Source organism: Plecotus auritus, assembly GCF_963455305.1.
Source record: "Plecotus auritus genome assembly, chromosome: 9".
NCBI classification, from domain to species: Eukaryota; Metazoa; Chordata; class Mammalia; order Chiroptera; family Vespertilionidae; genus Plecotus; species Plecotus auritus.
The window spans coordinates 139,079,766-139,094,992 of NC_137783.1; the positions used below are offsets into that span (position 1 = coordinate 139,079,766).

The 15,227-nt window shown below is 54.9% G+C and overlaps 2 protein-coding genes across 15 annotated transcripts in view; one reads left to right on the forward strand and one right to left on the reverse strand.

Annotated features, from left to right (window-relative positions):
• Positions 1-6,125, forward strand: part of PHF21A (PHD finger protein 21A) — a 167,922-nt gene extending 161,797 nt beyond the window's left edge. For all 14 annotated transcript variants that reach the window (XM_080688073.1, XM_080688078.1, XM_080688067.1 and 11 more), the window contains 3 exons: positions 2,389-2,464; positions 2,835-2,938; positions 4,469-6,125. In XM_080688073.1, the coding sequence (XP_080544199.1) occupies positions 2,389-2,464; positions 2,835-2,938; positions 4,469-4,726 (438 nt within the window). In that variant the 3' untranslated portion in view covers positions 4,727-6,125. The remainder of the gene's footprint in view (positions 1-2,388; positions 2,465-2,834; positions 2,939-4,468) is intronic.
• A 2,970-nt stretch (positions 6,126-9,095) lies between these two features.
• Positions 9,096-14,633, reverse strand: LARGE2 (LARGE xylosyl- and glucuronyltransferase 2). The gene is made up of 14 exons (XM_080688066.1): positions 14,523-14,633; positions 14,099-14,429; positions 13,709-13,791; positions 13,418-13,541; positions 12,992-13,163; positions 12,761-12,865; positions 12,188-12,300; positions 11,989-12,114; positions 11,742-11,897; positions 11,455-11,615; positions 10,767-11,045; positions 10,293-10,442; positions 9,997-10,192; positions 9,096-9,770 (listed from the first exon to the last, which is right to left on the reverse strand). Exons 2-14 carry the CDS (start codon positions 14,366-14,368, stop codon positions 9,573-9,575), a joined length of 2,133 nt encoding a protein of 710 aa, XP_080544192.1. The 5' UTR covers positions 14,369-14,429; positions 14,523-14,633; the 3' UTR covers positions 9,096-9,572.
• Between the last annotated feature and the right edge of the window lie 594 nt (positions 14,634-15,227).

The window sequence follows — 15,227 nt, forward strand, 5'->3', positions numbered from 1 at the left end:
GGAGAGACCCTGATTGCGTCCCTTTATTTGAAATGACTTACTACCTTGACCCTAAAAGTCCATAAGACTTTCTGCCTCATTCTCTAAGATGGGTACAAACCTAGTATATCTTTTTGAAACTCTATATTGAAAATAAAATTCTCTTTTGTTTGTTTATTTTTGTTAATCCTCACCTGAGGATATTTTTTTCCATTGCTTTTCAGAGACAGTGGAAGGGAAAGGGGGAGGGGAAAGAGAGAGAGAGAGAAAGAGAGAGAAACATTGATGTGAGAGAGACACATTGACTGGTTGCCCCCTACACACACCCCAACCAGGGGTAAAGAGCAAACCGCAGCCCAGGTACATGCCGTTGACAGGGAATCAAACCTACGACCTGTCCGTGCCTAGGCCAGTGCTCTAACCACCGAGGCACCGGCCAGTACTTTCTTAAATGAAAGTACTCAATCGGTTGTCTCATTCAAATAACAACAGTTTCACTTTTAACCTATGTTGTCATCAGGATCAGAGAACTAACTACAGTGGTATCAATATTTCAGGGGCTTGAAAGGCAAGCACAGAATCATGCGCTACTTAACGACAGGGATACATTCTGGAAAATGTGTCATTAGGTGATTTTGTCCTTGCGAGAGCGTCGCAGAGCGCACTTACACCTCGATGGTAACCTGCTGCACACCTGGGTCTGGCCTATTGCTCCTGGGCTGCAAGCCTCTGTGTCTCATTACTGTACAAACCACGCGAGATTAAGTCAAGCACAAGAGAAAATGATGCAATCAAGAGACACAGTTAGCCCTAACCAGTTTGGCTCAGTGGATAGAGCGTCGGCCTGCGGACTTAAGGGTCCCAGGTTCGATTCCAGTCAAGGGCATGTACCTTGGTTGTGGGCACATACCCAGTAGGGAGTATGCAGGAGGCAGCTGATAGATGTTTCTCTCTCATCGATGTTTCTAACTCTCTATCCCTCTCCCTTCCTCTCTGTAAAAAATCAATAAAATAGATTTTTTTAAAAAAAAGACACAGTTAACATGAGACGTATGAGGCTGTAGCCAGTGTAGCACAGACTATTGCTTTACAACAAGCTTCTTGTTTTTAATAAATAGAACTGTATACTCTAAAGTAAAAAGAATAGTATAGCAAATACAAAAACAGCATAGTTGTCTGTTATCATTATCAAGTACTAGGTACTGTGCATACTGTATGTGCGATACTTTGTGTGACTGGCAGTGCAGTAGGTTTGTTACACCAGCAGTACCATGAACACATGTATTCTCTGATGTTACTACCAGGCGTCCTCAAACTACAGCCCGCGGGCCACATGCGGCCCGCCGAGGACATTTATCCGGCCCGCCGGGTGCCACTGCCTGTCCTGCTTAGCAGCCAATTCATCCCGGGCCCGCAGTGCGCATAGGAATTTGTTCATAGTGTTTTTTTTTAAACTATAGTCCGGCCCTCCAATGGTCTGAGGGACAGTGAACTGGCCCCCTGTTTAAAAAGTTTGAGGACCCCTGTTAGGCCATAGGAATTTTTTAGCTCCATTATAATCTTATGGGCCCATGTAGTATATGTGGTCCGTCACTGATCAAAGCATCGTACAGCACCTGACTGTATGATTAGCTACCCCAGCTTTTCCCTCCTTCTCTGCTTAGTTTCTGATTTCTTTTTCTCACCTATCCATGTATCTTGATGTTTTTATCATAAGCGGTCTCATGTCGCTTTTTTAGAAGTAGGCAAAGTATAAATAACAAACAAGTAAGGTCAGTAGCTCAACAGACATTGGGATCCTGCTCGGGTCTCTGGAATTCTGATCTGAGAGAATTCTGGTTTTCCCCTTTTAACCTTGGTCCTTTTCCTACTGTCGCCTGATGTAGTTATAGGGACAGTTCTCTCCTTGTTCTCTTCCAGTTGCTGCGCTGTGACCCTCTGATCATTTGCCACATGGGGTCTAGATTATATGTGGTGTCAGAGCTGAGACTTGATTTCCTCAGCCAGGCTGCCACTCAGGGCATGGAGCTAAAACAGATAGGCAGCCCGTGTCAGGTCAGGGACGAAGCCGCCCGTGGCTGCGGCCACAGTGCCGACCTGCCGCTTACGCTGGTGGTTCTGCCTGTGGGAGTCATCAGGAGCCTGTGACACGAATGAAATGATAGGAGGGCCCAGCCTCTTGCTCAGGGCTCAGGTAGCTTGGCTGTCCCTGCTTTGTACCTCATTGTCTCGGGCTGATATCTGGAACTTTATAGTCCAGAATCTATAGAGCAGCATTTTGCAACACTGCCCTCATAACCCCTCCTGGATTTTTATCTGCCCATAGCTACAGATACCCTTGCTTGTCATTATACAGGGAATGTGTATTTATACCTCCTTCTTAAGGTAAAATTCTAAAAATCTTTTCAGATGCTAAAGAAGGAAGAAGCAATTCCATGGCCTGGAACTTTAGCAATTGTTCATTCCTATATCGCCTACAAAGCAGGTAAAGAGTTACCCATATGCTCTCTTGTGTAATCTTCCCTTGTTTAAAAAAAAATAAAAGGAGTACTGGAAGGAAGTATTTGCTTTGTTTTAAAAAGGAAATTTAACATTAAAAATGAAAAGCTTCTAGTGAATGAAGTGGAAGATTGTGTAGCACTTTCTTGGGAGGAAGAATGAGAAGTAGATCTTGTTCATATGAAGCCCCTGACAGTCTTCTTAGCATGCCTGTGCTTGGAAAGGGGGGAGGGGACTCCTGTGCGCTGACTGGGGCTCGGGGAACTTTGGGGAGAATATCTTCTTTGGCGAACATTCCGAACACTGGCCTTTTCAAAGAATTTATTGTTAAAAACAGTTCATTTTTTTTTTTTCAGCTAAAGAAGAAGAGAAACAGAAGTTACTTAAATGGAGTTCAGATTTAAAACAGGAACGAGAACAGCTAGAGCAGAAGGTGAAACAGCTCAGCAGTTCTATAAGTGTAAGTGAGCCTCCTGCCTTCAGCGATAAAGCAGACACAGAGCTCCCCATGCACATAACAGCTCATGTGGCTCCCAAGGGCCGGTTCCCATCCGTTAGCTTATTAACACAGCTGACTTGGGCAGATGGAAAGTTTGCCTCCAGTTAGAGTGGCCCTCAGGTACAGGGGGCCCGTTGGTGCCTTAGCCAAGCTCTGGAACATCCTCTTGGTTTTGGTCTGAGAGCAAGGATTTTCGGTCTCCTGGCGCAGAGGTAGATTAGAAGCTGCAGCCGTGTACCCACCACCCCCGGGCATCCTGAGCGTGTTTGGGAGGAGTGTGGAGCCTGACCTGACAACAGGCAGGCGCAGACCAGCCCCACATACGAGTCTTCCTAGTCGCCCAAGCTAGTGAGTCCATCCACACGGCCCGTCCCTTCCACTCTTTCTTCCCCACCATGCTGTTTGCGTTTCCAGGTTTTCCTGACCAGCCTGAGGAAGAGGGGTTTCTAGAGACAAGTTTGGAAGTAAATACTGCCCAGCCTGCCATGTCCAGGTGGGAAAGAGAGTTGTACTTGTAACAGAGATTCAGAGGCTCCTCCCGACGGGCAGGTTCCCCGCTGAGCAGGTGCCTGTCGCAGTGAGGTGGCCTCAGCCCTCAGACACTGGGTGGTGTCCTGGACTTGGTGACGGTTGAGCTGTCCCACTCACCTGCTTTCGTCCCTCCCCACCATCCTACCCGTGGCATGCAGGTCTCACATCTCTTTCCCTGCCTAGAGCAGAAGCCAACAGGTGTGAGAGGCTGAGGGCAAAAGACTGCAGGTGACAGCAGGAGGGGTTCTGTTGGCCGAAGTCTGATTCTCCTAACATGGCTGTCCCGCCCCAGGCTCTGCCTCTAAGTTCTTGCTGACCGAGTGACCCTCCGGTCGCACAGACACCCCTGGCTTGTTTTCTACCCTGAAAAGCTCAGTCTGGTCCTGACCATGTTAGCACCGGCAGGCGGTGGAAACACACCTGCCCAAACCAGCCTCAGCGCGACTGCGGCAACTTTTTGTTGTTTTTCATTCTTACCTGGGGATATGTTTTTATTGATTTTAGAGAGGAAGGGAGAGGGAGAGAGAAGCATTGATGTGAGAGAGAAATAACCAGTTGCCTCCTATATGCTCCTCGAACCGGCAACCTGGGTATGTGCCCTGACCGGCAATCAAACCTGCGACCCCCCCAGGGCATGGGATGATGCTCTAACTAACTGAGCCACACCGGCCAGGCGGAATTGTGTTTTTAAAATGACTTATTTCATAGTATTAGAGCAGTAATTCACCTTTGGTTTTAAGTCCCAGTGTCAAGTAGAGCTGGCTTTTAAACCACTCATTTGCCCTCTGTCTCTTGCCTCTGGGGCCTCCTCCTCCCTTGGGTGGTGGCTCCCACTCCTGTGGAGCAGAACAGGTCCCGGGGCTGCACTCTAGCCAACGAGGCTCCTTCCACCTACAGAGGCTGGCCGGCCTGGCAGCAAGGCCGCAGGCTCAGTGCCACCGCCCTTCTCGTTTGCTGCAGAAATGCATGGAAATGAAGAACACCATCCTGGCCCGGCAGAAGGAGATGCACAGCTCCCTGGAGAAGGTGAAGCAGCTGATCCGCCTCATCCACGGCATTGACCTCTCCAAACCCGTAGACTCTGAGGCCACTGTGGGGGCCATCTCCAACGGCCCGGACTGCACCCCCCCTGCCAACGCCGCCACCTCCACGCCAGCCCCCTCCCCCTCCTCGCAGAGCTGCACAGTGAACTGTAACCAGGGGGAAGAGACTAAATAACAGAGCCCTGCCAGGAGAAGCCACGGGATCCCGGCGGCCAGGAGAGCAAAACACTGAAGACTCTAGAAAAGCAAAGCCGGATTTCTTCTGGAAAGTACAGAATTCTTTTGGTTCTTTGGTTCCAGAGAGAGAGAAGATGCTTGTGCCAGGTGGCACCAGAGTTTGCCAATTGATCCTTCTTATTCTGTGTGTACATGCAAAGATTGGACCATGTTACATGAAATAGTGCCAGCTGGAGGTTCTTTGCCAGCACCATGCCAAGTGAAATAATATATTTACTCTCTCTATTATACACCAGTGTGTGCCTGCAGCAGCCTCCACAGCCACGATGGGTTTGTTTTTGTTTTGTTGGGTGGGGAGCAGGGACGGGCGGAGGGAGGAGAGCAGGTTTCAGATCCTTATTTGCCGAGCCGTTTGTTTAGGTAGAGAAGACAAGTCCAAAGAGTGTGTGGGCTTTTCCTGTTTCTAAACTTTCACTACTATAAAACCAAAAAAAGGAAATCGAGATTTAACCAACCCCAGTGCCCAGAGGAGGGATGGGGAGGGAATGGGAGGGAGCCGGGGTGGGAAAAGTATATCAAATAAGCAGTATTTCTTCTTGTGTGTGGTGGGCCACAGTGTGCGGAGAGATGGGCACAAGGACAGCCATCGGGTTCTCTGAGCACTCGCTTCCCCGCCGTGGGCGCCCCACCACTCCCCAGGTTCCTTCCCTGCTCTGGCAAATGGGCGTGCACCCCGTGGATGGTGGGTCCCTTCCCTCTCCAAGAACAAGCAGAGCCAGGCTCAGTCAGCCCTTGCCCAGGGCAGGGAAGAAGGGTGTGTGTGTCAAGGAAGGAAAAAAGGTGGATCAGTGATTTTACTTGAAAACAAGCTCCATCCCCTTTCTATATTTATAAAAGAAGATCCTGAGCGTAGCAGCACACGACCAGGTGTGTGTGAATTGAATGGAGACGTCTCTCTTTTTCTTTTTTTAATTTTTGTTTTTGTTCTTTATTTTCTTTTTTAAAAAGTTTTATTTTATTGTTTATTTTACTTTTTTGGTAACAAAAACTAAAATAAGGAATAGAAAAGCTGTTTTTCAGGCTGACAGTCAGTTAAGGGTAGTCGAGACCTTGCATGGTAGAATAGGAGCCATAGTGTCAGTGAGGTCCAGTGAGTCTGTGTGAGTCCTTGTGTCATCGTCGGCACTGTTTTTTTATGCAAGGGCAAAATCTTTGTATCTGGGGAAAACAACAACAACTTTTTTTTAAATTAAAAAAGAAAAATAAAAGATATTGAGGTCTTCCTAGTGTTACTTAAATTAAGATCAAGGTAAGAAACATTGTAAAAAAAAATTACGAAAGTGCTATTTGTTTCCTAAAAACAGTGATTTCTATTAAAAAAGGTGTCAGAACTGGAGAAAATGCTGTGTAGTTATAATTTTTTAGCACAGAACCTGCTGATCATGATGCCATTTTGCTGTGTTTGTGTCTCAAGACCGGTGGGCTAGTCTCCATGATTTCTGACCTGGGATGGCTGCGGCCTGACGGGCAGCGGTGGAGCTCTCCTACCATCCCCTCCTCAGAGAAGACTGCCCTCTCTTCTTGGTGCAGGGATCTGGGCTCCTGTTTTTGAAGCCCAAATGGAGTGTGGATGGTATCGAGGTCCTACCCACTATCCCCACGGATTTTGCTAGAGCAAAAGGCTGGTGCCTAAATAAGATCCCTTCCTTTGGTGCTGCTCTTGGTCTTTCAGCCACCAGCATTCCGAGTGCCTGGGGGACAGCTTGGAAGGAAATGGCCAGTGAAGCTCATTGGTGCCTGTGCACCCCAGCCTTCTGGGAGGGGGCAGGGGGCAGGCTGGCTGCATCAGCCCTTGGTGCTTAGAAAGAACAAAGGAATGCGGTTTCTCAAGGTTACATGGTGTGTCAGAGACAGAGAGCCCCAGGGTGGCCTTTGCATCTGTCTTGCCTTTGAAGAGAGGTCTAAATTTCCAGCCCCTTTTTCTGCCTGCTGGCTCCAGGCACCAGAGATGGACTTCACTCCACTTTGCCCACCCACAGGCTTCCTGGGTAACCTTTGGCCAAGATCTCTGTGCTTGCCTTGGCTGGCTTGTCTCCTTAAAAACCAGGGTTCTGAAAGGCTCGGGCCATTTCTGTCATCTTGCCTGTGGAAAATAAATTTTGTCAGGTGTGTGCTCTGGCTGGAGTTCTTGGCCCAGCAGGAGGGAGGCAGAGGCCGTGCACCCCAAGCCCTCCCAGGACCCCTCCCCCAAGCCCACCCTGTGCCTCCTACTGGCCAGAGTCTAGGAGGGGCAGGAAAGGTCTCATTAACTTCTCCCTCATCCAGTTAGACCCAGAGAGACACTTCTTAGGTGAAATGTCTCACCTCCACCAGCGATTTTCATCCATCTTCCCAGGGAGGTCCCAGGAGGGGACTCAGTGGCTGCGCAGACCTCAGAGGCAGGACTGAGAGGTTGCCTGGTGGGGACGGAGAGGAGCTCCCTTTCCTCATGCAGAAACCAAGGTGCTATGTCTCGTCAGGGAGCTGAGGAAGTGCCTGGACTAGTTGGAGGAATAGCTGGCGGAGGTTCAGAGCTCAGCGCCAGGCTTAGCCCTGTCTCGGGGCCCTCGTTCGACTTGTCTGGGCCCAGAAGCTGGGAAGTCATCATCACGGGGGCCTCGCTCAGGAAGGAGCTGCCTGAGGATTGGGTGGGGGCAGGACTGGGAATTGGCAGGTGCTTTGCCTGCTGCTGTGAGCAGTCCTGCTCTGACTGTGCCTCGGGTCGGGGGTCGGAATGTCGATTCTTCCTGAAGTTCAGATGTGAGCCATGTGGGGAGTCGGCCAGTATAGAGTACAAAAATGCAACCCTAACCAAGCCCACATTCTGGACTCAAATTTTAAGACACCCCTTGCCACAAAGAAAATGCCCTGGTCACCCAGTCTCCTCTTCCTCTCTGTCCCCCAGGTCTGTGGGTGCCTATGACCACCTGAGACACGCACTCATGACTGCCCCACCCAAACGGCCTCCGCCCCCTTCTCCCTCCCCTTCGTTCCCCACACCTGAGGTTAGCCGCTGCCAGGTACATCTGAGACCAGCTGGCTTTGTAGTCATTTTAGAGTTCTGGGACCAGTTAGCTGCCCACCTGGCCCTTGATCCTGGGGCCCATTGTCAGTCCTGTGGAGGCAGTGAGGTCATATTGCTGTCATCTTCCCGCTCAGCTCACTTTCTTGCCAATGTGGCCTGCAGGTCCTTTTTCTTTCATGGAGCCTGCCCGGTCTTGTCTCCCCTCTGCTGAGCTCATCCCGAGTTCTGCTTTCTTCCTTCCTTATCAGGCCCTTGGGGGCAAACCTGCTGGTTGTGCCTGGCAGGGAGGCCCGTGTGGGGCCTGCAAATGGCTATGGCAGCCTCCAGCTGGCAGCATCTGAGTGCCCAGTTTTCCTCCAGGAACTGCCTCTCTGTCCCTGCTGCTTCTTGGCTCAGCAGGTGGCATGAATGGGTGCATTTGCTTCCCCCCGCCTCTCCCATGAGGAGGACCGTTTCTGCTCACCTGTCTGAGTGTACTTGCCTCTCCGCCATCTCCTGTACTTTCTCTCTGGGGCCAGCAGAGCCTCCTTGGGCTCTCACTCCCAACTCACACAACACACCCTAAGTGGTTTCCTCCCTTCACTGCCTCTTAGGGTGTGGTCTTATTTTTCCAAGGGCTTTGTAGGAGACTCACTCCAGGGTCAAAAGGCTCTTGGGGTGGTAGGATGGATGGTGGCCCAGGAACATTTTCCAGGCCCTGGGTTCTCGATTCCATGGCCTCTGTTGGACGGAGGCAGCTGTGCTCTGTGGACATGACTGGGCCTCACCCCACCCCTCAGCTGGGCACCATTGGCAGGAAACAGGAGGCCCATTCTCACCCTGAGACACAGCCATCCTCAGTGTCAGCGCCTGGCCAAGCAGGGAGGAGGTGGCCGGAGAAGACAACTGACCCTCCCACAAATGTGAAGGGGAGGAAGCTGGGAGTCACACCCTGCCTAGAACTGGGGTGGAACTCTTAAAAATAGCCCTTTTCAAGGGAGAGCAGGGCTCACCAATCGCATTGGCCCCCCCCTTTCCACAAGGCTCTCTTGAACCCTGGACACCCTGTCCCACACTGCAGCCTTTGGCCCCTGCCCTCCCAGTGTCGTTGGGTCTCAGCCCAGGGTAAGCTGCAGCCAGGCAGGACAGGACAGGCAGCCAGAGGTCAGCACACTCTGAGCAGAAGAGCCAGCCACCCCCACCTGTCTTTGTCCACGCCCTTTGTGATCTCAGTCTTGGTAGAACTTGTATTTGGAGTTTTGTGCTTCAAAGTTTTTGTTTGTTTGATTTTTTGTTTTGAGGGGGTGGGGGGGGATACAGAGCAGCTGATCAATTTGTATTTATTTATTTTAACATTTTACTAAATAAAGCCAAATAAAGTCTCTCAGCCTCATGGTGTTGGGTTTGGGGCCAGGGAGGGAGGGCAAGACACACTCCAGTCACAGCCTCTGGGGGAGGCCGGGCCCTGCTATGACTCCAGCAAGACTCAGGACCTCCCAGGCACTCCCTGGGCTCATGGATGCCCTCATGCCCCAAACCAAGAAGAACATAAAACAGAGCTTTTAAAACATTAATTATGAAAAAAAGGTGTACAGTTGAGGATGAGGGAACCAGCCCCAAACCAGCTGGGGCAGAGGGAGAATAGACCCCAGTGACAGAACAGCAAAGGGAGGCCCCAGGCCCCACCCCAGATGCTCCACTGCAGCCCTTCCCACAGAGACCTTAAATAATTTAAATAACGGAGTGAGTGAGGGCCAAGGCCAAGGGCAGCGGAGAGCCACACAGGCCCAGCCTTGGGAGGTCAGGGCTGCTGCAGGGCAGTGAGGTATTTGAGGGCAGCAGCCCCATAGTGGCGGGACAAGTCCTGGAGGAACTCGTCCTTAAGGGCCTGCAGGCAGTCTCGATAGGTGGTGCTGGAGCGGAAGCGGGAGATGTCAAGACTTGGGGTGTGTGGCAGGTGGATGGTGAAGGCCTCTGGCAGCACCAGGAACTCGTATTCCTGCAAGGGTAGGGCAGAGCAATGGTCAGTGCCTGGGCTGGGGGATGGGGAGCAGGCTTACCCAAGAGCCTCTAAGAGCCAAAGGGCAGATAATTGTAGTTCTGTAGAAGGGTGGGACTTCCTATAATGCTGCCTAATGGGGCAGTGTGCCACACTGAGACACGGTGAGCTCCCCGGGCCTGGAGGTATTTAAACCAAAGCTGGAGACATTAAGGATCCCCCTCACCTGTGCATCCAGCTCCATGATGTGGGCCACCTTGTTCCAACCAAAGCCCACAAAGCGGGGGTCATAGCGGGGACAGTCACGGGGTACCACCACATAGGGCTCATAGTCCACGGCCCATTGCACACGGTATGGGGCCTGAGCCTCCCGCCAGCGGGCATAGTCTGTGGGTGTGTGACCCCGGGGCCACTCGTGGTACCTGTGGAGTGGGACAGGGCAAGGAGCCAGGCTGAGGCTGGGAGCTTGTGGGTGGTGGGGGCTGGTGTAGGGAATGGGGACAGAGCAGGGTCCTCTCCTACCTGAAGGTGTAGACAGAGCCAGCATCTAGCAAGGCCAGCAGGTCAGCCTTGGAAGTGGGGAAGCTGAAATGGTAGTGCAGGGTCTCGAATGCTGGCACCACCAGGGCTGCCTTCCGCCTGCTGCCCAGCTCCAGCTGCTCAATGGAGGCCCTGAGGAGGCAGCACCGTGAAGGAGGGATGGCTCTGCCTCCAGCACTGGACCAGTGGTTCTCTTGCTTTCGTTAGCCAGGGGCCCGATCTTAAAGGCCAGCTCACCCTGACGCCCACTAGCAGACAGACATGAGTGGGACTGCTGTGGGAAGCAGCCCATCCACCCTCACCCCCCGCCTCTCCTGTGGCAGCCCAGAGAGAAAGTGTGACCCCAGCCCTAATACAAACCCCATTCTACAGAGAACACTAAGGCCCAGAAAGGAGCAGGGACTCACTCGCCTAGGGTTCTGATTCCAACCATATACCATTCTCACTCCCACCCACCTGAGGTAGTCGTAGAGGGAGTAGGCAGGCAGGAAGTCAATGTCGCTGAGGAAAACATAAGGCGTGAGGGCCTGGGCCAAGGCCACGTTGCGAATCTGGTTGATGGGGTAGAGGGGACCCTCACGGTACACCACGTGGTAGGCCACATCCTGCCGGGCAGAGAGCACCTCCGAGGCCTCGACGAAACGCAGGAACTGCTGGGCTTCTGCGTCTGTCAGATACAAGGCCAGGCTCATGGGGCCCGGCCAGTGCCTGCACAGGGCCTCCAGCATCTGCAGCCTGGGGTGAGGGGGGTGGTCAGCCAGGGAGGGCTGGAATACCTCCCAGGTTAGCTGCTACGGACACCCGCTCAAATGACTGACTGAGCACCTTCCAAGCACTTTTCGAGCTGGTCTTATTTAATCTTCACAATTACCCCACCAGGTGGGTCATTCTCGTTGGACAGATGAGAAAACTGAGGGCAGATATTAAGACCTGCCCCTGGTCCCACAGCTACGGAGGAGCATCTCCAGCCAGCGGATTGATCCCCAAAGCCCATGCTCTCCCACCATATCCAGTGTTTCCAACTTCTGGAACTCCTGAGGTAGCAGGCACTGAGAGCTCTTCCTTCTACCAAATGACACCTGCCTCTCAAATGCCCAGTCCCAGCCCACGCCATGCTCTCTGGGGCTGCCTTCAGCATCCTCACCGGTCCATGGAGAGCTGAGCCACAAGGGTGACATCGTGGGGCCGGGGTGGCGGTGGCTCATGGGGCAAGAAAGTGATGTGCACACGGTGCACAGTGAGCTGCTGCTGCCGGAACTCAAAGCAGGCATCTTCCTCGTTGAGTTGTGCCAGGGCCTGCTGCAGCTGAGGGGGTCGAGGGCAGAAGGACCAGGCTGGGGCAGGAGGACAAGTCCCCAGACCAAGCTGGGTCCCACCAGAGCAGAGAGGGACAGAATCTCCCGAAGGCCAGGGAAGGGGACTCCCTCTCACCTGCTCAGCCTCAGGTGAGCGCGGGCTGGGGCACCCAAAGAGCTCTCTCCGCAGCAGGTTCCCATCGTACGCCAGGAAGGTCAGGTAGAGGTTGCGGAAGAATTCCACATGCTTGTTCTTCACACGCAGCTTCTTCGGTGAGTTCCAGTGGATCGCCTGGGACCCAGGAAGGTATCAGTGGGGGGATGGGAGCAGGAGTCCCCATCCTTGGCCCACTACCACCACTCAGCCCCCCATCCCCACTCACCTTGATGTCAGCCGCCTCCAAGTAACAGCGCTCGGCCAGCGTGTGGTCAGACAGCTGCACATTCCAGACACAGGGCAGGGGCTGCACCAGTGCCGGGTGCCCCTTGATTACAGCATTGAAGATGTCCTGGGCAGAGACAGCCATCTCACCTTGGCCCTGAGCCTGCCCCACCCCTAGCCTAGGCTTCCCCGCCCCACACCTGGTCGGCCAACGAGGTGGCGGGCAGGGTGAGGAGTTCCTGTGTAGCTGTCAGCTTCCACATCTTCTCCCAGCCAGCCTGCCGAAGCCGGTCCAGCCACAGGAGGATCACACCTGCCCACAAGGAGAAGAAGTCACCCCCACCTGGGACGACCCAGCTCCCAGAGCCAGGGGCATGACGGATTCTTTGGAATGTTTATTTTTTGACTTGGTACTTTCTGTCAGACAGGAGCAAGGACAACCTCTATAAACACTCAACCCTCTTGGGGGTGAAGGGGAGTCACTGCACAGCTTCCAGAGCATGTCCACAACCATCTTCTCACATTCGGTGATCCGGGGGCTGGTAAAATCCCCATTTAATGGATGAGAAAACTGAGGCACAGAGAGACTAAGTGACTTGGCCAAAGTCATCCAGCATGTACAGCCAAGGTTGGCACTGTCTTCTGGCTCTTCTCCCAGGGTTCTTTCTACAGCACTATTCTTCCTGGGGGCTTCCTAGTATTCTGTGCCCCTGCCCAGTCCCTGGAGTCCAAGAGCCAGTGGCCACCCCCACCACCACCACCACCATCCCCACCTGTGTTAAATCCCCTGCCCAGGGCAGGCCAGGGCTTGTGGTTCCTCCAGAGGTTGCCCAGGTACCAGTTGCTCTGATTCTCCACGAGACCGATCACCTGCTCGTCTGGGAGGGGAGGGCATGAGGGAGCTGCTTGAGGCTACCACAGGACCTTGGCTCAGGGCTAGGCCACAGGGGGGCTTGGACGGGCTAGGGAGGGGGGTTGGCTGGGGCAGGTCCCAGGCCTCTCACCAGAAAAGTGAGCAAAGAGTGCCCAGAGCTCTGCAATGTCGGAGGCGAAGGTGACATCTGTGTCCAGGACAATAACACGGGCCAGGTCAGGAGGCAGGGCACTGGGCAGCACTAGCTTCATTAGCCCGTAGAGGCCAGAGTAGTGCTTGTTGGGGATCCAGGAGACCTGGGGCTGTGGGTGGGAAGGGCAGGGCATGAACCTGGCAGAGAAGAGCCCACGAGCATCAGAACATACTCAGTGAGACACAAGGAAAAGAAGGCGTGAGCACCAGGGCGGGGTGGGGTGAGGGATTTGAGCTTCAGTAGGCCTGAGGGAACTGTTCCAGATAGCTCTAACCTCTCCTCTCCTCCCCCTCCCCCACTCCATGCCCTGGGAGGAAGGGGTGGGGGATAGCTGGGGAGGAGTTGAAGGGCCAGGGCTCCTGCCTTGAGCTCATCAGCGTCATAGAAGCTGACACGGAGAGCGGGCACCATCCATGTGTGAAAGAGCGTCTCCAGAATGTTCCTGGCCACGGCATCGGTCACCAAGTGGAGGTGCAGTGGGTTTTTCCTTTGGGAGGGACAGGGGAGGAAAGCTGGGAGGGCCCAAAAGGAACAACATGGGACAAGCCCCACCCCAAGCGGCTCAGAAGTGGAAACACCAACTTGGCAATCCTGCTCAAGACTTCTTTCCTGCCTCCACGCCTGACCGCCCCTCCCCCTCAACACCTGGCCTACCTGTAGAAGAGCAAGGACTTGACCAGCGTGATGACATCTCGGCTGCTGTTGTGTCCAGCACACACGATTGCCACGTGCAAGAGCTGGGGGAGGGGGAGACACTGAGGTTGGCAGATCTCGGTGAGGACCACGGGCTGGCCTGGCCTATCGCAGTGCAGCCCCGCCAGGCATCTGAGCTAGGAAAGAGTAGGGGGCGGGGAGGGGGGCAGAGTCCACCCCCGTCATTTCACAAGTGGAGAAACTGATCCCTGTAAGGGGAGGTGCGAACCCCAGGCGCCCCCAGCTGACTGGCCACAACGCCAGGTGTTGTGATTCCCACAGGTGGCCAGGTGGCCGCGCGGGGGCTCGGCGGCCCCGGGTTTCCCGCCGCCAGGGGCCCTGCACACCTACCTCGCACTTGGGAGGCAGCGGCCGCGGCAGGACGCAGTCCGAGCGGTTGTGGCCCCCGTGGTCCGTCTGCGGGTCTCGGTCGAGGGCAGGCCCCCGTGGCCGCCCGTCTTGGGGGATACGTGGCGTTAGCGCACAGGGGAAGGATCCCGGGCCGCCCCGCACGCGGCGCGCACACTCCAGGTCCCCGCCGAACAGGAAGAATCCGATCAGAAGCAGCAGCAGCAGCAGCGCGGCGGCCCCCAGCGCCCGGGGGCGCCCTCGGGGCAGCATGGCCGTCTGCGGGGAGCTCAGGGAGGGGCGCGACCCCGGGCTGCGGGCTCCATCGCGGGCCCTAAGGATCCGGGAGGGAAAGAGGAGGGTCAGCCTTGGGCGGCGGAGCCCCGACGGCCGCCCGTTCCCCTCCCGCGCTGAGTCGCCACCTCACCTACTCCTGTGGCTTGGGGACCCGGTCCTTTCTCTTCCAAAAGCCAGGCAGGGTGCCGGGGAAAGGGGGGTGAAAGCGCAAGCCAGCCCTGTCCGTGCAGGAGCCAGCCCCGCCCCCAACCTGGGTTCAGGTTTCACCTCCGCTTGGCTGAACCCGAAGGGGCGGGGAGACCCCCGGGGCGGGGAGGCCTGGCCCCGCCTCCGCCCCGACATCCGACCCCCACCCCCAGCTGGGAAGGGACCCAGGAAACCTGCCCCCCGCCCCCCCGTAGACGGGAGGAAGTGGGGGGCCTTCCCCTTCTTGGCTGCTCTGGGGCCTCACCTCCTCCTCTTAACCTCCCTCTGGGGGTGGGGCCTTGACCCCGGCCCGCAATGAAAGGGGCTGCCGAAGTAGGGAGGCTGGAATGCCGGGCCCCAGGGGTCAGGGACACCTGCTCAGAAAACAGGGGGGCGGAGGACACCTGCTCTGGGGACTGGAGACCAGGCCGGCCAAGATGTGCCCGGGAGCCATGGAGCGCCTGAGTCCCTCTTCCTCCCTGATCTTCTATCCGCTCCATCCCCCGCTCCCCACGCCACCTCCCGCTCAGTCCAGGTGGCCTGGCCAAGCCCGGTTGGGGGCTGGGACAAAGCCCCTCTGGAAGGTTGCCTCTCGCCCAGGAACTGGCGAGAGACCTCACTGACGCGGGGCCTGGGCCGCCTGCGCAGG